At 34.0% G+C, this 25,914-nt stretch overlaps 1 protein-coding gene across 1 annotated transcript in view; it reads right to left on the bottom strand.

The window, feature by feature from the left end:
• The window catches only part of LOC138711638 (opioid-binding protein/cell adhesion molecule homolog), a 357,054-nt gene that overhangs the window by 6,031 nt on the left and 325,109 nt on the right, over positions 1 to 25,914 (bottom strand). Inside the window, exon 10 of the mRNA XM_069842769.1 lies at positions 17,532 to 17,627. Coding sequence (XP_069698870.1) covers positions 17,532 to 17,627 — 96 coding nt within the window. The remainder of the gene's footprint in view (positions 1 to 17,531; positions 17,628 to 25,914) is intronic.

Raw genomic sequence — 25,914 nt, 5'->3', positions numbered from 1 at the left:
CGAAATTAGCCGAGTTTGCCTTATTTAAATTTAAAAAAAACCTGCTACTAAAAGTGATAACTATAACTCGTCGCAAGGAAAAAATGTTATAGGGAACATAGAAGACCTTGTGGAGTATTTGGACACCCCATCACTAATAATTAAGTTTATAAACAAAATCGGATGTAGTGAGTTTTCATTCTATGCGGAATGTAAAACCAGAAAGTACATATGACACAATGCAGAAGAACCATAACCCAACAATAAGATTACTATATTTTGAACTAAAAAAAACGATCAATGTAGTATCAAAATACCCCAGCTGGTCCTCAGAGGGTTAATTAATGAATAGTCTTCGTTAAATGAGGAACATGGTATCAAAGACGAACATACGCCATTTTTATCGAAATTTAGTTAAGGTTCTTTTCTAAGTTTCTCAATTAAATATATTGTCCACACCTGTGGAATAACGGTCAGCGCGTCTGGCCGCGAAACCAGGTGGCCCGGGTTCGAATCCCGGTTGGGGCAAGTTATCTGGTTGAGGTTTTTTTCCGGGGTTTTCCCTCTACCCAATACGAGCAAATGCTGGGTAACTTTCGGTGTTGGACCCCGGACTCATTTCACTGGCATTATCACCTTCATATCATTCAGACGCTAAATAACCTAGATGTTGATACAGCGTCGTAAAGTAACCCAATAATAAATAAATAAATCAATTAAATATTAGTTTCAGAATAAAATCATAACTACCATAGATTTTCTCAACATTATACTAATTACGATTCATCTGCAATACTCGTAAATTTGACCATATAACACCTTCCCTCCAGTTACTTTCATGGTTGCGTCTGAAGGAACGAAGAACAATACACTCACTGTCTCTTCTGTTTAGAATCATGCATACTTCTACTCCGAATTATCTGTTATCGCGCTTTCAATTTCTTACAACTCATCGAAACCGACATCAAGCACTTCTTTCTATCCCTCATCATAGAACGTCTTTATACTCATCTTCCTATACTGTAGAAATACCTCGCCTCTGGAATACGTTACCTAATGACGTCAGGGACTGCCGGACTTTATCACAATTCAAAATTAAATTGAAAAATTTTGTCTTAGTTAATGTTTTTAGGTAGCCTATTGCTAGAAGGATTGATTTGTGTTTTTTTTATTTTTATTTTTTAATCTAGATTAAAATTGCAAGTATCTTGTTTATGTTAGTTAATTAGTTAGGATACAATTAATTATGATACTTAATCACTCATTTAAAGTTTGTGTGACTGCAACCTATGTATATTTTTGTGTGGCTTTACTTTGTTTACAGTGTTTTTTTTTTTCTCTCTCTCTTTATTTCTTGTGTAGCTTTACTTTGTATATAGTGTATTTTTTCTCTCTGTTTATTTCTATTATTGTATTTGTATTCCTGGTGTTGTGGAAGAGAAGGCCTAATGGCCTTAACTACACCAGAAGAAATACATAAATAAATAAATAAATAAATAAATAAATAAATAAATAAATAAATAAACAAATAAATAAATAAATAAATAAATAAATAAATAAATAAATTGTGGATTTTGTCTTTCAAAAATGGACACTTGTATCTGTGTTTCAAAAAACGCGAAAGTCAATATTAGATTCAAAAGTAGGCAATGTAACTTTTAAGTATGTTTTAAAGTGCTTGAAAGTAATATTGTTAAGTGATGACCTGAATTATTTTGTTAATAAAGTTACCAATATCACGTATAAAAATTTTTATAACTTATATGCCTACTAGAAGTTAACATGATGAAACAAATATATGACTCTACCGACAAATAATAAAAATGGCTCTTGTCCATCTTTGATACTAGGCTCCTCAAATTAATATTAACGGTTCACGATTAGTGTGCTACACAAAATAAGTGATCGTGTTATTAAAAATCATGAATAATAGAAAACAATAAGATTTGTCGTGACTGATATAAATCAAATTTCTCATGATAAACTGCATTTCAATTAATCTGACTTCTAAAGTAACTTGCTCTATAGTCTACTATTCAAAATAAAGGAAGGGACATAATAATAAATTATCTACACATGAGCTAAGTGTTCCTCAGATGCCAGTTTCCTCAAGTTTATAGATTCTTGGAGAGATACTAATAATTTATTTACCAGGGGAACTAGAGAGGAACATAAAATAGCGCACCACACAAATGAGGCTTGATTTACAAGCGACATCCCATGCGGGCATATCTTATTCCCAGAGGCGGAAACTCAATTCCACATTTTAGAAATCCAGCTGCAATGCGCATGAGTCTTTCCGATTCAACATGAATCATTCAGACGCAGTGAATTGTGCATGGAAACGAGTCCCAAGCCTTTACACTGAATCATTAATGATTCTTGGTCAGAGTAACCATCTTCGTCCATCTGTGTAGATTAAAGCTAACAATATCTTCGATTATATCGATCGATCATATGAGCAAAATGGCCGCGCTTCGACTACGGACATATTCTATAATACCTTTGTTTGGAAAACTGAAGAGGGTCTAGTTTTCTTTGAGGATTTATCATTTCACCATCGCCGTATTATCGTTCTATCACTATTTATAGCATCTGAATAGTCTATATCAATGGTCTTAGATCTGTTTTTCTATGGTATTTCCAAATAATATATAAATTAATATACAGAGTGTATAAAAGGTCAGGTCAAGCCTTAAGGAGGTGATTCAGGACTTGATTTGCAACAAAAATCCTAATATACTTTTTCAATACTCATCCCCGTTTCCGAGTTACATGAATATCACGTACCGTATCTATCCTCATTTGATTCCATACCTAATAGACCTGTCTGCTTCAGAGAAGGTAGGCTAATTGTCAATTGTCTAGAACAGATGCTGGGGACCGGGCTGGCCAGGCAACTATGGTATCAACTAGACGGTGCTCCAGCACATTTCAGGCTTCCAATACTCCAATGGCTAGAGCACCATTTTCGAAGTAGATGGATTGGAAGGGGTGGTCCCATTGCCTGGCCAGCCCGGTTCCCAGACCTAACACCATTGGACTTCTTTCTCTTGGGCTGTATGAAGGAGAAAGTGTATCAAACGGAGATAGCAAGCAGGGAAGAGCTCGTTGCAAAGATTAACACGGCTGCAATGGAGATACACCAACACGGATTGGATAATGTGCAGCGAGAGAACAGACGGCGTGCTGAAGCGTGTGTTAGTGCGAAAGGGGGACATTTTGAGCATCTGCTCTAAACAACTGACAATTAGCCTACCTTCTCTTAAGCAGACAGGTCCATTAGGTGTGGAATCAAATGGGGATATATACGGTACGTGACATTCGTGTAACTCGGAAACGGGGATGAATATTGAAAAAGTGTATTAGGATTTTTTGTTGCAAATAAGGTCCAAAATCATTTCCTTAAGGATTGACCTGACCTTTTGATATACCCTGTATAATACACTTACGTAATCATTTTTCTTGTTAATAAAGATAGAGTGTTTCACAAGGAATTTAAGATATTTCAGGATAATGCTGTCTTCGCTAAAATACATAAATTTAACCCTATATATCTATGATCCAAGTCTAAGGGTTGGGAGAAATTGGCGGGAGATATATTGGAACATTTTGCGACTCGGTGTACTATACTTTGCGTGCTACGTCAGATCTTTGCATACGGTACCGTCTGGGCACCACAACGGAGCCTGTATAAATTGCAACTTGCCCTACTTTTAGTGTACTGTATTAATGTTACACTGTTGCATCTAAATTAGTCACTATGCTGCAGTACCCTGTTATTTTCATACAGACTGCAGTGATGGAATTTGTAAGCGTTTGTATGTTTAGTGTATTTTTCTTCTGTGTCTATCCTTCTGATAAATTAAAAATAACGATATCCTTATCGTGGAGACTTCCTGGATTCTAGTGAGATAGCGGTCACATAAGCATGAACAGAACTACATCACCGGCCATTCAACATAACATAGTATATAACATCAATATTATGATCTTGAGTTTATCTATGGAAGTAACGTTGGGGCCAATATTAAAACAACAGTTTTTCAATCAAAGGGAGATGACGAAACATTTAACGGTAAATTTATAATTTAGAAATAATAAAGCGGTCCGCAAAGTCAAGCCAAAATACCTCCCCTCTTGCTATTGCCAATGATTTTAAAAGGTATTCTGTTTTCAAATGAATTCTAGCTAAACAGAATACCTGATTCGGTTATCAGAGACCTCACAGACCAGGCCTGCATTCGAAAGTTTCTCGGACTGGTTACCTGGTTTGGTTCTTCGGAGATTTTCATCCTAGGTGAATATCAGTTAATCCCATAACAAGTTCTAAGACGCATTTGACTATCAGAAATTCCATTGATGTTACATAGTTACGTAGTTGATGAAGTGTTCCTGAATAAACTATTTAAAAAAGGGAACGACAATTTGGAAAACAATGAAGTGACAGAAATAATACGATGGACAGGAACAATAAGGGCATGAATAGTAGTAATAGGATCAAGATCATACAGAAAAGTAAGACATGAACGTATTAGTCAGTGTAAACCCAATCAATTTATAAATACGAAAGGATAGGAATGTGAAAATTGACAGAATGAAATCGAAATGGGGAGGAATATAGGCTAAAAAAGAAAAACAATGAAACAATAACAAGGGGGGGAATATTAGCAGGATGATAATAATAGTGAAAGCAACTGACGGATAGAAAAAGAACAAGGGAGTGCATAAAAATTTATAACATATAGCCTAGTACAAGAAAAAAATTAGTAAGAAGAAAGAGACAAAATAAAATTAGAATGGAAGGAGAATGAGTACAAATAAGGCAAAAAAGTAACAAGAAAGACAATAATAAAACGAACATAAGTTATGAATATAAAAAGAACAAAAGAGTGTGGGGTAAGAATAAGATACAAATGCTATATAACATTTCAAAAATAAAAGAGAAAGAGAAATAAAAGAATAAATATTATGAAAACAATAGGAACAAAGGGTGGAAAAGAGTAGCAATAAGCGGAAGTTAAAGAAGAACAAAAGAGTGTGAAAAGAGTAGGAGAGGAAGTGCAAGAAAGAATTAATAAATAGAAGAGGGAGAGAAAGAGAAAGCGGGAACAATAGGAACAAAAAAGAAAAAAACAACGACTAGAAAGAGAGTACTGGAAGCAACATTCGGAAGGAAAACAAGTACAAGGGAGTGTGATAAACTTAGGAGAGGAAGTACAAGAAATAATTAATAAATAGAAGAGGGAGAGAAAGAGAAAGTGGTAACAATAGGGACAAAAAAAGAGAAAACAACGGCAAGAAAAGAATAATAGAAGCAACATTCGGAAGGAAAACAAGAACAGAGGAGTGTGACAAGCTTAGAAGAGGAAGTGCAAGAAAGAATTAATAAATAGAAGCGGGAGAGAAAAAGAAAGCGGGAACAATAAGAACAAAAAAGAGAAAACAACGGCAAGAAAGAGAATAATGAAAGCGACGTTCGGAAGGAAAACAAGAACAAAGGAGTGTGATAAGCTTAGGAAAGGATGTGCAACAAAATATTAATAAATAGAAGAGGGAGAGAAAGAGAAAGCGGGAACAATATGAACAAAAAAGAGAAAACAACGGTAAGAAATAGAATGATCAAAACAACATTCGGAAAGGAGAGAAGTAGAAGAGAGAGTGATAAGAATGGTAGAGGAAGTGCAAGAAATATTTAAGAAATAAAAGTGAGGGAAAAAAAGCGTTAACGAAAGGAGCGAAGGAGGAAAAACAAAAGAAACAGGGTGAATAATGAAAGCAACCGAAAGGAAAAGCAGAAGAGAGTGATAAGTGTAAGGGAGCAAGTTTAAAAATTAATTAATAAATAGGAGAAAGCAAAAAAAAATAGGAACAAAAGAGATAAGCAATGGCAAGAAAGATAATGACAAAAGAGAAGTCGTAAGGAAAAGAAGAGTTTGTGATAAGATTGGGAGAGAAAGTGCAAGAAAGATTTAATAAACAGAAGAGAGTGAAAAGAGCGATAACAATAACAAGAAAGATAATAATTAAGGCAACAGTCGGAAGGAAAAGAAAAACAAGACGGAGTGATAAGATTAAGGGAGGAAGTGCAAGATATATTCAGTAAAATGTAGAGAAAGAAAATAGAAAAAAATCTGAAAAGTGTAGGTATAAAAAGGGGAACATGATAGCAAGTAACAGAAAAATAAAAACAACAACCTAAAGGGAAACGGTAACAAGAGAGTATATGTTATGAATAATAGAGAAAATGCAAGAAAGGTTTTAATGAAAGGCGAGAGGAAAAGTGAATGAAAAGTAAAAATGAGAAAAAAAACGAGGAAATAGTAGCAAGAAAGACAATAATGAAACCAACCTATATGAAAAACCGATACAAGAGTTTGTGTGGTTGGAATAAGAGAGATTTTCCAAGAAAAGATTTAGTGAAAGGAGAGAGAGGAAAGAAAAGTAAGGTAAAATAGAAACGGGAATTAAATGGAATCATTAGCAAGAAAGAAAATATTAAAAGGTACTGTCGGAAGAGAAACAAGAACAAAATAATGTGTGTGAAGAATGAGGAAGAACGTACAATAAGAAGTTTAATAAAAACAAGAGAGAGAGAGAGAGAGAGAGAGAGAACAAAATCGAAGGGAAAGGAATAAATAGAAAAATTACATAGGAAGAGAAAAATAGAAACAATCGGGTTATTGGATTATTTTACGACGCTGTGTCAACATTTAGGTTATTTAGCGTCTGAATGAAATGAAGGTGATAATGCCGGTGAAATGAATCCGGGGTCCAGCACCGAAAGTTACCCAGCATTTGCTCGTATTGGGTTGAGGGAAAACCCCGGAAAAAACCTCAACCAGGTAACTTGCCCCGACCGGGATTCGAACCCGGGCCACCTGGTTTCGCGGCCAGACGCGCTGACCGTTACTCCACAGGTGTGGACAGAAACAATCGGAGAAGAAACAAGGATGAAATATGTGTGATAAGAACAAGAGAGGGTGTAATGGAAAATGTAATAAAAACAAGAGACACACAGAGAGAAAAAATGGGATATCTTTATTTTGTTTATTTTACGGCGCTTTATCAACTGCTATGATTATGTATCATCTCAGTGAGATGAATGTCTTAATACCAGCGAAATGAGTCCAGAGTTCAACGTAAGAAAATTTACTCAGAATTATGATGTTAATGGATTGAGAGAAAACCCCGGAAAAAACCTCAACCAGGTAACTTGTCTCTGCCAGGATTTGAGCCCTGACACGCACAATACACGGTCAGACATGCTAACCGTTATTCCTGAGTGGTGGACGAAAAGGTTGAGTAATATACAAACAATAAAAAGTAAGTAATTGCTAAGAAGGAGAACAATAAAGCGAGAGTCTAAAAAGAAACAAGAATAAGGAAACATGTGATAGGAGCAAGTTGTCAAGTGCAATGGAAAGTTTCATTAGAGCAGGAAACAAAAAAGGAATATGGGAAAAGAATAAAATGGGAAGCTAAAACATTAACAGGAAAGAGAATAATAAATGTAACGGTTGGAATAAAGATAAGTAAAACGGTCCCTGTGATAAGAGGAAGAGGGAGAATGCAATACAAAAAATTAATGAAGAACAACAGCCTGAAGGAAAAGAGAACAATAAAATTTGTAACGAGTAGAATGAAAAAATAAAAAAATGAAAAACTAAAACACGAAAAAGAAATTAAGAAGAAATATAATAATAATAATAATAATAATAATAATAATAATAATAATAATAATAATAATAATAATAATACGAGTAATAATGAGAACCAAGAAAGAACATAACAGCATTCTATTATGAATTGGAGAGCTTAAATAAGCAGAACACATAAAATAATGGAAATAAAATAAAAAACAATATAAAGGAAAACAAGAGTAAGTAAAAATAGAAAAGAATAATGAATACAATAACAATGAGACAGTAGCAGACCAAAACAATAAAAAACAATAGAAATTTCAAAGAAATTGACTGTAAGGGAAAAAGAAACTTTATAAAAATATGGGGACAGGAACAAAAATTTTGTAAACAAGAACAAAATAACGATGGATAGGGAAAGAAGACAAGGAACACTAGACTTCTTGGAAAAAGATACAGCGAGAGAAAGATTTGAGGGTGACCACAAGAATCCAGAATGCAATAACAGAATAATAAATTTACAACAAAGCTGAAGATTACGATTAAAATTAATACAGTGTTATTAATAAGTGAAAGAAAAATTAATTTAATTTAACATATAAGAGGTAATTTATTATTTTGAGACAATGTCTAAGAATTTGAATTAGAATTTCTTGAATTTCATAGAAATTAATTTTTAGACTTTTAAGGACCGGTGAATTTTGGTAGGGTTCCTCTTCCTCCAAACAGGAGACCTCTCACAATCCATTAATTAATTGGAATTTTATATTTTTCTAACAGGAATAACAGGCAGGGTTCGTGGACAGCCTCTTTCTCAACATTTGCTTCCTCTGCAGATTTTATGCACTTTAGATATCAGATTTAGCATTTTAAAATATTATATAGCACTTTTAATGTTAGAATATAGGATTTTGTAGTATTTTTGAATGAAACATTTTTATGGAAAGTATGGTGGTAGAAATTCAATAATGTGTTAACACGTATATTTTATAGATTTTCCATTTAAAATCCTTCAAAAGCATAGTGAAATTGTGAACATTAAGAGTAAGAATCATCTCAAAAGGCTTCATTTTATCCCGGCCCATATTATTACTGAATCTCAATCCATTGCTACTTCATACAACATGTTTTCAGTGAACACTGGGTCTAAAGAGATCGCATAGGCAGCCAATATTCTACAAAATGCAACTGTCAGATTAATTGAAGGCTCGAGATTATTGTACTAATAACAAAAAACAGTGGTAGGTCGCATTACTATACTATTCATAGATATACTGAAATAGCCTACATGGAGGGTGAGCAAAGTATTTGAAAAAAATTTAATAACCTGTATGTGACGGTGTCTTTATATATTTATATATATATATATACACATATATATATATGTGTGTATGTATAGTGTTTTTTACAAAAATAAAATACAAACATATCTCATAAAATATAATTCCGCTCTTGTCTTGCAGAAACATATGAAGGGTTCAGAGGCATAGTGGGCCAAGCGCCATGTATTAAAAACTGAGCAAACAAGGGTTTAAGTTAAATGAATATCTTTTCTTTTTATTCTAGCTGTAAATGATTTACCCATTTGGATGCTATGTATGATTATGTATGCTGTCGAAGCTACGGTTTTTCAATCGTAAAGTTGGATAGTACTATGTACTATTATGAATAATCTAATGTATTGGTTCAGTGCAATTAGATTAAGTTTAAATTTAAGTAACCCAGACTATATGTTTTTGTTTAAAAGAGATGTTGAACCTTCTACTATAGTGAAATTACTGGGTTTTCATATTGACAGTAAGTTGAATTGGGTTAATCATACTAATGAAATTTCTAAGAAGTTAAGTAAGGTCATTTTTATGTTAAGAAAACGTAAACATTGTAGTACCATGAAAACTGTACGAAGTGCATATTATGATTTTTTCACAGTATTATAAATTATGGGATTATGTTATGAGGAAACAGTAGTGGTGCTAAAGATATTTTTATTCTACAAAAAAGGGCTAATCGCATTATTCTTGGGTGTTCTCTATGGGAGTCTTGTAAACCCTTATTTATACAATTATTCATATCACCTATTTGAATGTGTAAAATATATAGATTTGGATAATTTGATGTACCCAAGAACTGAAGATATACATAATTATAACACAAGAACTAGAATTAACTTGGCAATTCCTGCTTGCAGATGTACTAAAACACTTGGTAGTTTTTTTTTTTTTTTTAGGTGTTAAATTTTATAACAAATTAACAAGACACTTAAAAGAAGCTATTAATTTTAATAAATCTGTTAGGACTTTTCTAATTGAAAGTAGTTTTTATAGCATAGATGAGTTTCTTAATAGGGGAAAGTAGCCTAAATCGTACCGGCGCCGAAATCGTACCACTATTAATATTGAGGAAAGTATTGCATGCAGGGACCACCTGGGGAATTTTCCATGAAATAAAAATAGAAACTGTCACTCGTTCAGTTCCCGCCTTTCACCCAAGACAACACCTGTATTAAATTGTAATTAATAGTAAGTTCTGGTTCTTCATATAAGATTTTGTTACCCTTTCGTAAGCTTTTATTGAAACATTGAGTTAATTTAATGCATGTCTTTTATTACACCTAACATATTTGATTTTTTCCATTATTTAAACGTTAAAAATAGTTACTGTAACAGCTTTGTTTAGATTATATTCTGAATAGTTTACTGGGAGAGCTAGTTTCCTAAATCGTACCTTTAAAAGGTTGCTCATATCGTACCAGTACGATTTTGGCAACGTGAACAATTACCGTTAGGTGCATAATATTTTTTAATCTTCAGAATAGATCATTCAGACCTGCCAAGCCTCAAGCATCGTGCGTGAGACAGGGATTTGAGGCTGATCTCACGCATTTGTGGATCAAAAAATTTTAAAACAAGACAGTATCCCTGAATATATATGGGAAAGTGCTGAAGTCCAAAATGAGGTGCAAGTAAGTCGGTATATTTACCGAATGGATGTAATTTGGGCATATTTATCTCAGGTGAAACTACCAAATGGAGAAGTAAGGTACAAGAAGCTATCTAAGATTGCAAAATTGATTTTGATAATTCCATATTCTAATGCTGACGAAGAACGTGTTTTTTCTATGTTAAGGAAAAATAAAACAGCTTTCAAACCTTCATTGAACGTGGATTGTACGTTATTAACTGTCTTGGCCATGAAAATTATCATTCCTGTGCTATGCCACACATTCGAACCACCAAAATAAGTGGTGGCTAATGCTAAGAAATCAACGCATCAGTGTAATAAAACACATTACAATAAAGAGTGAGATTTGTATCGTTTACGCAATATTTGGGATAGGTTTATATTAACTTATTTTGTGCTGTGTTGTTTTTCACAAAAATGATGAATATTACATAAAAATAATTTTCATTATAAGAAAATTATGGTTTACTATTAATTAATTATGAAATAAATGGATATATAAAAGAAATTTGTTTGTCTTACTCATTTTCCTTGAATTTCACTCTTCCTGACCGGTGATCTCACTCAGTTACCATGGGGACCCTTGATAGCTCTGGATAATGGGCAAATGAGAATACGGAAAATGGGAACCAAGTGATTTACTTAAGACACTGGATGAATTTCGATTCGGAGCAGTGAGATTGAATGAATGTTGCCGTAAGTACGAAATTACAAAACAGACTTTCATGCGACATTTGATGGGCAAGGTGAAGACAGGTTTGGAACGTCCCGCAAATGGATTCGTCAACGAGAGGAATACAGCTTTTCCAGTGGAAATAGAAGAGGAATTGGTTCAACATATTCTTTCTGAACTTGCTACAACAGACGTAAGGAAGTTTGTCTCTGTTTTAGTTCTTATTTTGAAAATTGTGTGCATATTATACAAATGGGTACGATTTAAGCAACCTGTAGGTACGATTTAGGAAACTGGGCGCATAAATCGTACCGCTCGCAGAGTTTTAAGTAATGCCTTTTAAAAATATATGATAATTGTTAAAAAATTCTGAAAAAAATATATTTTGTGCCCCATGGTACTGTCCGAATATCTAACAATATATGCAATTAAAATTCCTTCCCATTTCGAAGTAAATAAAGAAAGACTGAAAAGTGGTATGATATAGGCAACCTTCACCTACATAATGATTGTTTATTTGATGTATTCCATTATGACGATGCCTATTATAATTGTATAGATTATATTATTATTATTATTATTATTATTATTATTATTATTATTATTATTATTATTATTATTATTATTTAATGAAACACATAGCAAGTAATATAAAGTATGCACATTAAAACTAAATTATATGTTAATCATCATTAAACTACAGTATTCACTTAACTTTAACCCTTACCTCCTTCGTTTTTAATATACGGCGCTTGGCCCACTCTGGCTCTCAACCCTTCATATAATCTATTTCGCATTTTATAACGAATTAAACACTACAATAATTAGTTAATATTTTTTAACGTAAAAGTACTTATTTTGACAGAATTTGGGCACATTTTGCATATCGTGATTGTAAAAATCTAATCTCTGCACAAAATGTACAAGGAAATAAAAAAGGAAGATAAGATCCAAAGACAAACAAACCAATAGCAAAAAAGATAAGAAGAAGAAGAGGAGAATAGTAAGTGGATAAAGGAGAATAAATACGAAGGAAGAAAGAAATAAAAAGTACAAAAAGGAGATAAATACATCAAAAAGAAAAGGAAAAATTGTAATAAAAACGCGAGGGAAAATTTCTCACTGAGTCTCAGTAGCGAAAGAAATATGCTGTCATATAACATGAAAGAAGTTTTGAATGTACAAGGAAATGTATTTTATGAGGCTGTGTACTTAAGTTGAGTGGAAGTAACTCCAGATAGAAGAGGATACACTCCAAACTAACTGCAATTCAGAAGCGTAAAAAAGTTGACTGGACGCTTGCCAACAATAAGACGAAACAGAAGAAATCTGGCAAGCGCCGCCTCGCGGAATATTAGCCAAATGCAATGTTTTGCGATACGCCTCCTCTTAATGGAGCTATTAACGCTTCTAAATCGACGAGTATCGGTTACAAGTGGCCAAGATCATTTCATTCCAAGCCTAAATTGTCTTCACAAGATTATCGAAGCGTTTACATCATCTCTATATAAGATAATGAAACAGAAACAGATTTAGAGATGAAAATGGCAGCTCTTGTACGTGGAATGTATGCAATGATTTACATAAGACCTGATGTTCGCAGTTTAAAACACATTCAAAAGAATTAAAGAATGAACATGGCATTATATAAAATCCGGGAGTCACATACAATAGATCTACAGTACGCAAAAGAATGCTGAATAAGAAGGTGAGGACAAATATTTCTGGTTGTATTTAGCAGACTTACTTATTTACTTACTGGCTTTTAAGGAACCCGGAGGTTCATTGTCGCCCTCACATAAGCCCGACATTGGTCCCTATCCTGAGCAAAATTAATCCATTCTCCACCATCATATCCCATCTCCCTGAAATCCATTTTAATATTATCTTCCCATCTACGTCTCGGCCTCCCTAAAGGTCTTTTTCCCTCCGGCCTCCCAACTAATACTCTATATGCATTTCTGGATTCGCCCATACGTGGTACATGCCCTGCCCATCTCAAACGTCTGGATTTAATGTTCCTAATTATGTCAGGTGAAGAATACAATGCGTGCAGTTCTGTGTTGTGTAACTTTTGCTGAGGTCGTGCCAGAGAATCAGTCCCATTCCGAGGCTTATTTGAAGGATTCGTAACAAGCTGTTTTTTACGGTGAAGGGTTGTTAGCCCTTCGCCCAACCCCCAAGCTGGAAGACCACCCCTCATCGGCTGTCCGCGACTGCTTATTCAATATATTCACAGCTACCCTCCATGTCTGGAGGCCCTCTCCTCGATCCGCAGTTTGAGGACGCGCCATGCCGTGGCGATAGAGACCCACAATACATGGATCTAGCAGAAACCAAGATTAATTAAATTTTAGATTATATTATAAGCATAAACTAACTCTCTACCTGAATCTGCTCTCATTTTATACTCTCCTGGATAATTAAGGGGTTAGGTGCAGCTTACAGCAGTAAAATTTTTGGAAATATTCTAAATATTTTTCCCTCCATTACTGTATCTTGTACAATAATGAAAATTGGTGTATATATATATATTTTTTTTTTTCAAAATTAAAAATGTTGGCAGTTCACTGTGCAGTGATGAAGCGTTCCCTCATAACTCATAAACTTGTCAACTTTTCATGTTCTCACTCTCTCTTTTATTTTATTGCTGAATCTCATCTTTAAAATATCACGCTCTTTCAACTACATTCCTTAATAAATAATCTTTTTTTTATTTTGTGTTAAGAGAAAATACTGTTATTTGACCATTGTTAAAATGAATTTATTTTTTATCAGACAATCTATCAAAGGCAGAGGAGTGATCTTGCATCATATTGTAGATATGACATGCACAAATACACACAAAAAATTCATCACAGAATGTTGGATAGTTTTGAGTTATGTGGGAAACGCTTCATCACTGCACAGTGAACTGAATTTTGAAAAAAAATGTAAGTAATTTTTTTAATTGTAAAAATATATGTTCTTTTCATATATCAGAAGGACGTGTTTTACACATACTAATTTTCATTATTGTGCAAGATACAGTAATGGAGGAAAAAAATGTTGAATATTTCCACAACTTTTACTACTGTAACCTGTATCTAACTCCTTAACATGTTTCGAGCGGTTCTAGACATCCGCATGTTTCAACAAGGTAGTAGAAAAGCTTGCCACATGTTGCGGTGAAGAGAGAAACTTATTGCTGATTTCTGTTCTCTTATTACAAGAATTTTTTTTTCTGTTGACCCGCGTTTGCCATTTTGGCCGTCAGATCCGTCCTTGGGTCCAAACACCACAGACGACCTTTCACATACAGAAAAGATTCAGTACTCAGTTCATTAAAAAAATAGGGGATTTAAGGAAATGCCAATGATTGCATGAAGAGTCTACATTTGAATTAAAGTAACAAATTATATTATACAGGATACAGGGTGGAAGAGAAATAACCTTGCTGATTGAAAGGGATGATAGGGTACACTGAAATGAATAGAAAACCATAGGGAAAAACCACACAGTAAAGCCACAGTCTACTATATACAATCACGAAGTTTGAGTTTTGAGGGTGCTAGAAACAGTAGACTGTGACGGTACTACTTTGCATTGCCTGTAATGAGGCGATATTAGCGATCCTAGTGGTGAGCAACTATCTAATGTTTGCATATTTACTACGTATTGAGCTTCGCGACTGTATATACTAGACTGTGGTAAAGCCTTGGTTTTTCTGAGCCGACGCATGCGACGTGCGAGGCCCGCCTCGCAGAAATCCGGACTACACGAGAGATAGTGAGTGGTTTCTATAGTTCCGAGTTGGACATGTCTGCATGCAAGTCTTGCCAATAATATTATCAACAGGTGTAATCCCACGATGTCCTCTGGAGATCCTTAAATGTCTGGAAATCAGTAATAATACAGTCATATTAATGCAGAAATTGTGCTGTTGAGTAGGTACGTGCAATATCAACCTCAGAACTTCTAGCAAAACTTTTGAATCGTAAGCTGCAAGCAGATATAGGAATTACAGTTCACTACACTCACCGTGCTCTATTAAAATGTATGAATTCAAGATCCACAGAATGGGAGAATACTAAATAATATTAATAGTAAAAGTAAGTGATGATAATAATAATAATAATAATAATAATAATAATAATAATAATAACAAAAATAATAATAATAACAATAATAATAAAATAATTGTTATAAATGAGGGAGGAAGCTTTGGCGGATTATTCAGAAGAAGTTTAGCTCAGAATCTGAAGATGGAAACAAAGAGAAATTAGACAGATTATACATTTGGAAGGTCTGATCTACTTTCTCTTTAGAACTGCAATTAGTAATGGCAAATAATTTCTTGGGATACATTTCTCACACCTTCTGTTCTCCTGAAGTAGAAGTAGTTTTCGTTGTTGAGTAATACAGAGTCTTCCAAACATGACGCCACGGAACGCACAGAAACGTTACCTCCAACAGTGTGTTACACGAATCGAAATTCAAGGGTGTTTGTTGGACGTTGCATGAGTGTAATTCACCTCATTCCGTTCTGAGCTACTGAAGGGATTATTTTTACGTGCGTAATATATTGAAAGCTGTGTTCTTTGCAATTGTTTGAAAACACTGAAGAAATTACTCATTCGTGCGTATTGTAGTGCAAGCTATTCCGGTTTTTTCTAATCTTTTTAGAATGATGTAAGGCATACTGCGACAAGGTTCTGAAGTTTTAATTTAAAAAGTGATAGAAGCTATACAACTGGACACTCGATAAACTTCGCAAGATGATAGCAGTCAAGTATTTCTAAACAATCTTTGGAGTTTCATAAAAGTTTTGAAGCAGTAGAAGGACACTTTAGACGTCTTTTCAGACACATTAAGATGCATTTGTATTAATTTTTAATTTGTGTATAAACATTTTATTCTTTAAACATATTTTAGAAATTAAAGTTACTATTTTATGTATTCTTCATTTCACATAATTAGGAACATTAAAACCAGACATTTGAGATGAGAGGACATACGAATGGGTGAATCCAGAAATGCACATAGATTGTTAGTTGTAAGACCTGAGGGAAAAAGATCTTTGGGGAGGCCGAGACATAGATGGGAGGATAATGTTACAGTGGATTTGAGAGATTTGTGATATGATGCTAGGGACTGGATTAATCTTGCTCAGGATAGGGACCGATGGAGAGTTTATGTGAGGGTGGCAATGAAGTAAGTAAGTATTGTAGAATCGGGGATCAATTTCGCGGTAACTGTGTGGAACGTATACTAGAAGATGCCGCTTAACTTCTGGTGTGAAGAAAGTGTCTTATATGGAAGACCCTGTTTAACATTGCAAGGAATAGGCTATCTCTTCTGAATAATAATAATAATAATAATAATAATAATAATAATAATAATAATAATAATAATAATAATAATAATAATAAGCGTTCTCACATGCACTGAACACAATATACAATCAATGTAATGAATTTATAATAATTTATTTGTATACTGTACATATAAAAATGTGTATAATTTTGTGAATTGAAAGGTAAAATGTAGTTTAGAATTATTGTTGTGGTTGTCAATTGTTGAGGTTGTGAATATTTAATTTTCTTTTCTTTTATATCAACGATTTTAACTTATATATTTGTTTAAGTGGTTATACTTTAAATGCTTAAATATAATGAATTAATATTTAATGTACCAAATTTAATTTCTTGAAAATAGTATGTAAATGTGCCAAAATTTGGGGCTATTCAATTTTGCATTGTTTAACGTTATAGAAAATAATTGAGCCATTGAGAGCAGAAGTAATATAAGTCAAAAATTTGTAATGAGGGTTAAAGTAAAATTCTGTAAAATACAGCGCAAAGTAGCAATTAATATTCAATTTATTTAAACTATTAGTAGTCAGTGGATAGCACGAAGGACATATTAATTGTTACTTTTCGCTCTATTTTACATAAATTTTACTTTAAACCTCATTACCCAATTTTGACTTACACCACTTTTTCTCTGAACGGCTCAATTATATTAATCCGAACTATATTTCCTATATAAAAGTGAATTTAGAAGAAGATGTGAAATGTATCTGTTCTATATGCATACATGAACACAACATGATACGAAAGTGACAAAGGTCGGTATATTTGAAAGAAAACTCCCGGCTTGTAAATGCGTACGTACGTGTTGAAACAAATCCGTGGAATTAGACGAATGAGCTTCGGATGCAAGCCTTTGCTACTCACTATAGGATTTTCTGTCGCTTCTCGCATTCCCGCTGGAGGATAAGCAAAGAAACCCACCTCTCTGTTTGGAGATTTGCTGTGGGTCCGAGAGGTCCATGATCTCATTAGTTCCCGGGTGCAGAGACTCGCTGGGGTAGGCTCCGGCCGGCTTCTCTGCAAACACAGTCACCACGGCGGATTAGCCCATTCGCGAGCCCACAGCGTGTTCACAAAACCGTGAAGCTTAGAGAACGAATGCCAGAGGTAAGAGACAGCAAGAGAAATAAAAAGGGTGAAAGAAGCCCACAAAACAAATGGATCTCTGCATCCTCTGGATTACATTTGTCGTGGATTGTAACACATATATCAAGCTCAAGCTAGTAAACTTCTCTCAGCTGCTTCACGACGATACGAAATTCAGACAAAAAGTGCGTTTCTTTACTTACGTTTTCTTTGCGATTGGAAGAAAATGATATATAATGCTTAAGCTGAATAAATTATAAAAATATATCCTCCATATTACATCATAACGTACTATTCATTTCTACACTAGTCGCTGATAAGTGTTAAATTAAGGGGACTTGGTAGTCTGAGCGTCTGGCTGTTGTGCTTCAGCGAAGAAATTTTGTTCTTACTCTTCAACCTTTGAATACATCAATTTACAATTTTTAAAACATACACACAATATTTGAAGATATAATTTGGTTTTCGGATTATACTTGATTTTATAACAAATTTTAAACCTGAAAAATATTAATTAAATTTAAGTTAAGAACATTAAAAATTTTAGGAACATTTTTCTGAGAAACCCTTTTCACTACAGGCTCCTAAAAACTCAAGCTTATTTTTGTAGTGCTCGGGAAAAGTGGCACAAGTCAAAAATGTTAATTTTACAGGAAAAAGAGAAAAACTGTCTTAACACTGGTTTATGTCGATTTGATTTTCTTCTGTTTGAATTATTGTAATGGGAGAAATAGAGAAATACTTAGCCTATGTCTCTTTTCCCAAGCGAGCAGATGTTCCGTAAGTTGTCAATAGATTAAAAAAAATGTTTGTGGAAACTGACTTATGCCACTTTTCCCAAGCATTGTAGATTTATGATGTAATTCACTATGTGTGCAACTATTTTTATCACATTATGAATATTCGTTCAATAGAAAAAAATTATTTTCCATCCTGAAAAAAAAAATTATTTAAACATGTTCATATTTTTTCTTACTTTTCTGATTGTAAAATCCATAATAATTTTGATAATTATGTGAAAGTAGCCATGCGTCTTCATTAGTATATGAAATAGGCGTATGCAAAATTTCAGCTTCCTAGTCCTCGTGGTTGCAGAGAGAAATGTTTCTAAAATACCCATATTTTTAAGTTATATTTAATTAATGTTTCTCAGGTTTAAAAATGTTTATAAAATCAAGCAGGCTACAACCTAAAAACCAAACTATGCCTCAAAATATTGTGTGTATGCTGTAAAAATTGTAAATTGATAGATTCAAAAGTTGAAGAGTAATAGCAAAATTTCTTCACGTACTCCTCTTATACATAACAGCTATATCCTCAGACTGTCCAGTACTTTCAAATACCTCATGTAACTACCAATGAAATTAAGTAAACAATTTCGACAACTACAATGATCATTGCAATATAAATTTCACATATACTTCACTACACATATTAATCAAGTAATCAATTGTTTTATGATAGACTATGTGATAAACTCTAAACATCTCATTGTGACATACAATACTGATTTAGATACGGTAAGCGGCATTTTCACTGCTTGCGAATGTGCTGCCGGTTTCCGTCATGCGGACAACAGGATAATTCCAAAGGAATCTCTTGGTTACTCAATCAGAATTATCACTAATTATTATTATATTTAAAAAGAAACAGAAATGCATATAGAGTGTTAGTTGGGAGACCGGAGGGAAAAAGACCTTTAGGGAGGCCGAGACGTAGATGGGAGGATAATATTAAAATGGATTTGAGGGAGGTGGGGTATGATGATAGAGACTGGATTAATCTTGCACAGGATAGGGACCGCTGAGGGGCTTATGTGAGGGCGGCAATGAACCTTCGGGTTCCTTAAAAGCCATTTGTAAGTAAGTAAGTAATTTAAAAAGAAGCATAATATTGTCTCGATCAAAATATTTCGCTATCGTTTTGTCTTGTATATTTTAAGTCTCTCTAACTTAAGACTGAAGGACAACTAAAAACTTAACAACTGAAAAATGTCTTAAATTTTATCGGATAGAATTAGTGAGTACATGAGAAAAATATACATCCTTTTTATGTAGTGAAACCAAAAACATAGGTACATTCCAGTCACACGATAATTGCAAAAATATTTCTCGTACTGATTTCCAGATCTAAATGGTAACATAGTTATCTTACGTACGGACTAGATGAGACAAATTCTCTTGTATTTTATTGTGTTATATTATTTTCATTTCAGGCCATTACAGTCACACGATCATTGCAAAATAAATTCTCGTTTGTACTGACTCAGTACGAAACATTCGTATTTACATATTAAGTAAAATATAAATAAATCATTGTATACAGACATTCAGACAGTTTCCCAGAAATCACTTTTAATGCTAGGAAATATACTTAACCGTATCTAGGCCTACTCTTTAAAATCTCAAAATAATGTTCAGCAATATTAAATTATTTTCTATGTACGAGTATACTACGTGTAATGGAGAAAAATAGAGCTTATAACGAAATTACAGATCAAAATGTCCCATGAAATGTCTATTGTTTAACTATGTTCTACTAAGTTATTTAGCCACGAGATAGTGTTTAGCGAGATGAGGCCGAGGATTCGCCATGAATTACCTGGCATTTGCTTTACAGTTCGGGAAAACCTGGTAACACACCAGCTAATCAATGCAAGCGGGAATCGAACTCACACCCTAGCGAAGCTTCAGATCATAAAGTAAACGCACTACCGCGTAAACTATGTCTGTGGCTCCTTGTTTTAGCTACAATAAACTGAGAAACATCGAATCCAGTCACACGATTGCCGTACCACAAAGCAAATTGTCGCTCGTATTGATTGTTAGGCCCAGCGTGGTAATTTCCTTGAATGGGGACTAATTGTGTCCAATTTCCTTGCTCTTCCTACGTTATATTACAGGGTTCGTTTGAGAAAACATAAAATACAGGGTGAGCAAAATAAAACTGGACTGGAAAACCTGTAATATTTACATGTATTATGGAACTGTAACAATGAATATTCTTTGAAGAATATTAATTAATAACTAATAACCCATTATTGCTTCGAAATCATGGTTTTCTGCATTGTCAGGGTCATTTCCGCGCCAGTCTTATACATATAAATTCATATATTTTAAATATATTTTCCGCGGGCCAGTTTTATTTTGCCCACTCTGTATAATCGCTATAAAATTACAACAATAGTTATACAAAAGTTATTTTTGTTGCTGTGGCTAACGAGAAAGACAACCTAAGGCGCGACGTCACATTCTTAGTCATGACCAGGCAGCACATTTTTGTTCCCAAACGTACAATGAATCGAGTACTTTCTTCTGGTACATCTATTACGTCACGTGGATGCATAAGGAAGGTAGAATAATTGCAAGCAAGTACGAATATAGTATGATTCATAGTGCAATACAGGCGCTCCATTGTCAATGTTGTATATGTAAAACACCAAGTTACGACTACATTGTGATCTGACTCTTATACTGAGTAAGTTGCATTTTCATTCAAATTTTTGTGTGAATATTGTTTCAATTTTTCAATCTATGTTATTTTGTATTTCATTTTGGTCTGTAATTTGAATAGCCTATATTTTGTAAAATGTAAATATTATTAATTTGTGTATTGACTCTGTTATTATAATTGTGTCACTGTAGCATCTTGTGACGTAGGAAGAACATTTTCTTAGCTTAAACAATTTTTTATTGACAGTTGTGGTAAAAGATATTAATTTCATAATCTCAGAATATATATTTTTTAACCGTAACGGAGATGATTTTTTTAAATGAATTAATTATATACATTTTATTTATAGAGTATATAATATAGTTAATCTGTACGATGTTTATTATTATGTTCTATAATATATATTATATATATATATATATATATATATATATATATACTATAGTCGCGACGCTGTTATTCCCGGCTTGACTCCTCTTTTGCGTACGTCTTAGGAAGTGAAGGCTCTATAAAGTCTAGGTAGGTAATATCGTTTGCCATTTTTGTTCTTTCGTTGCCGAGCTACCAGACGAGGAATCTATTTGCCACACTGTTAAACATTATCATGTTGTAGCTCCTATGATAATAAATCAAACGCACTGTAATTCAGCAAATAATTGAGTGGCAAATAACGTCCTCGTGTGCTTTCTACGATCGCAAACGAAAGAGCTAAAATGTCTGGTGATTATATTAAGTATTTATCTAGCCTTAGGAAATGCATAACGTCTTTATGAGCGAATCACAAGACGCACACGTTTAAATGTAGCCGACCTGCAACGTGACTGGCTGCCAGAAATAAGAGCGACGGGACTATAGATCAGTATTCTCATCGATCTAATTATATTTCCTGTCATATGTAGCACTAATATTTTGTAGAACGCTAGTTTCGCAATGTTAGTGCGTTTATGTGGTTAAAAAGCAGCTGGACAGACCGTAATTTCCATTCTTTCTCAACGTTTCTGTCGCGATGACTTCATATATAACGTAAAAAATAAAAAAGTTTACCGCTTATCAGCTTTTGAAGGTGTAAATATCTATTCTGACCGAATTACATCGAAGTTACTATTTTTTCTTACTTTTTAAAAATACTTTAATTTCGAATTCTTTCTATGCCTTCCTTGGACACTGACAATTCAATTAAAAATTACAGTGCGATTGATTGACTATCATAGAAACTACGACATGATAAATGTTAAAAGCGCGAGAAATATATAATCATTCTTTCCTAAGTTTTACAAACGTTAACATACGTCACAAAATATGTCATTACTGACGTCAACATAGCGTTAACGTTTAGTATAAAAGGAGGATGCGAAAACTCTTTATTAATTGAAGCCTATGACGCAAGCTCAACGGTTAGAATTTTCAGATAAGTAGTCAGTATCCGAATAGAGGACAACACTGTATTTGTAGCCAGAAACAGTTACAACTGGTTGGTAATTTTTCTTTCTAATTCCATGATATGAAATGTTTAACTTAATTTCCCCCAGGAAAGAAATTTGTGATATTTACTTCCCTTTAATATCTATCACCCACTGTCATATTTGAACACAAGGAATTCTGATGTAATGGCAATCGGAGTAAATCACTACACCAAAGAGAACGGCTTATGATGGCAAGCAATGTTTAGGAGAAACTGTACATATAATTTTTTGGAAAAAGCAATTAACTCTTTGCGTTTGACTGAAGCATGTGCTTTCCGTGATGAAATTTCGCTGTCTCTCATAAATTAATCACCGTTTTATGTTTGTACACACGACGGAAACCCCATGTTCCTACTTATCCATTCAAACACACATAGACAGGCAGATAGACAGATGTGCGTGCGGTGGTAACAACCGGTTGTAACTTGTGTACCGTCAAAGGCAGAACAAGAAGCGCGTCTGCGCAGAATCGTAAAATCGGACTGCATCGGATTCTTGTTAATTTTACGTCCCAGAGCGTCCGTTTCTTTTCCACTCGTGTGAGAGACGCATCAGTGCCCTCTACTGGCCACAAATTGAATCAAACTCCCTTTCTGCTTCCTACTGAGTGCAGTTACGTCGTATTAAATGCTAGTGGTTGCAGCCGTTTTGAACTCGTGTAGACTTTACGAACAACGCCAAAGTTCTGTGTTCCAAAGTTTTGTAGGTCTATATGATCAATAGCCATGTGTAAATAATTGTGTTTTAAAAGTGATAGTTAACATGCATAAGACAACGAGATTTAAATTAGTCGGGAAGGAATGTTTTTAATTAAATTACCCATTTTAGCCTACACTATCTAAAAGGTTTAGACGAGTTCTACTTCATCTCTAGGACTATAAACTCTAGCTGTATTTACACTAAAATTTAAAAATACGATTTTTGGCAATGACAGTCAACAAAATGATGCTAAGGGTTAGCATATCTTGTCGTCTCTGTGGAAAGGAATCGATCAAGAGTAGCTATATGAATTATAGAACTGGACAAAGTAATTAGATTTGAGTTATATCTATAAACATAAGTAAATTATTATCTGCTGTTATTATGCTATATGGCTGTGAGTCCTGGACTTTATCTGGGGGTGATTAAAGAAACACTACTCGTTAGAAGGTTGAATAACTCCTCGAGAAGCGAGTATATTACGGCTAGAATATAGGTATCCAAACGCCTTTAGAACCAGAAGATATTGCACGTCAAGCATGCTCTGCTAAGGTCAATAACTTTCCATATAAAATTGGAAAAACTATCTTAAAGAATATGCGCTGCTGGTTGCTTACGCCAGAGGTTACCTCCTACAAGTTACAATATTAGACGTCTATGGGCTAGAAAGACGAACAAATGAAAACAAGAAAATCATGGATACAGAAGAAACTGTCATAGATAGAATAGAAGAATTAGTTTGAATTGGTATGGTCATCTATTGTGAATGCTAGATAATCGGTGGTCAAAGAGGGTATTGGGGATGGATACTACTTGGAAAAAGGAACAAAGAATTTGTTAGTTAAATTTTCTTTTGCATTTCATTATATTATTGTGAATTTATTTATATTAGCACGAAAACATCAATTCTGTAAATACTGATTGGATTTCATCATCATCATCATCATCATCATCATCATCATCATCATCATCATCATCATCATCATCATCATCACAAGATGGTGTTTCTGAATATTCAGTTCTTCAAAGAATGATGCACTATACCACTCGCTAGTAACACTACAGACAAGCACTATATACCTTTAAATAAATACGTGGGAGTACAACCAGTAGAGGGACAAGGAAGAAAACGACTACTGACGTCATGTTCACTCTCCTAAGTTGAGGTTAACGATCATATAGCCAGTACAGGGGTATAACATGTGTCAGCACAATTATTTTGGAGGATCAACGAAGGCTCAAACTTGTGTTAGAGGCTCTGAAAATGTCCATGTTTCCGTATGAGGAAATTATCTGCCAAAAATGGATTCATAATGCCTCAACGCTGATTAGAAGTGACTCAAAGTGATAATTTCCATGTTACTTTGGCATCGTTTTTAAGAGGGGTTTTCTAACTTTTTTTTTTGGATCGCATTGTGTGGACGAAATATCTATTCATTTGTACGATTCAGAAATAAGAGCATATTCAAAAGGATGGATACACTTGATTGTTTCCTACCAAGGAATTTCGTGTTAAATACACGGCAGTAATGATCCTCGTATTAGGTTTTCTTTTCCGGAGGAGGCGAAAGGCGGAATAATTATGATAAACTACTTAGAATGAGGTAAAACTGTAACGGGAGCGTATTATTCATCGTTAAATGAGCTCCAGGAAACAATTTTGGAGTAACGTCGTGGTAAAATTAAAATTATGCTCTTTTTGCAAGACAATACACCAGCTCATAATTCTCTGATTGCGTTGCACAGAATTTATAAAGTCGACTCTGAATTGCATGATCATTCTTCAGATTAATATCTATATCTAAAACTAAACCAAAAAAAACTTTGAAACGAAAATATTCATCGAATGCAGCATATTGCTTCGGACATCATGTCTCGGACAGGACGATTTTGTCTCGGACTGTTCGATGTCACGGTGATGACGGGTATCGGACGAATGTATGCTGCAACGTCATAAGAATGCGTTCATCACCGTCACATCGGATAGTCCGAGACAAAACCGTCCTGTCTGAGACAGAATTTTAGATGCAGTATGTTGCCGAACTTACCAGTAGGTATAGTTATCAAACCAAAACAATCATACTCGTAAAAGGCTTAAAATTGTCTTATGACCGTTGTGCTAAATTTATTTAAATGAAAATTTGTTCTGATGTAGAGTAACGTTTTTCCATTTCAGACTAAGAACTTATCAATATTGCCTGGTAACATTTTACGAGTAATGTTGCTTTTGTTTTCATTCAATTTCTTATCAACTTTTATTTCCTATTTAATAAAAATAGTGAATTCAAATTTGACAAGATGCTTCGTATAAGAATAGATTCGAAAAGAAAATGAAAAAATGTAAGTGTCTATACGAAACACAATTTTGCTCGTGTAAAACGTTATAGAAATGAAGACTTTTTTCTGCTTTCGTGCAGAACAGAAGAGGGAAGTTGCTAATCTGCTAATGATAACCAAGATTATAGCTGCCCTCCATTCGGATTGTAATATCTCCATCATGATTAAAGCCATCATTTTAATGAGGTTATAATTACAACCCTGCTAAGACTGAAAAAAGCTGTAAAAGTTGAATTATTCACTAAAAGCAGAGAGACTAAAGGTGA

The sequence above is a fragment of the Periplaneta americana genome, chromosome 13 (genome assembly GCF_040183065.1).
Source record: "Periplaneta americana isolate PAMFEO1 chromosome 13, P.americana_PAMFEO1_priV1, whole genome shotgun sequence".
NCBI lineage: Eukaryota > Metazoa > Arthropoda > Insecta > Blattodea > Blattidae > Periplaneta > Periplaneta americana.
Note: the sequence above shows the minus strand (reverse complement) of the source record. Positions and strands in the feature narration are given on the sequence as shown.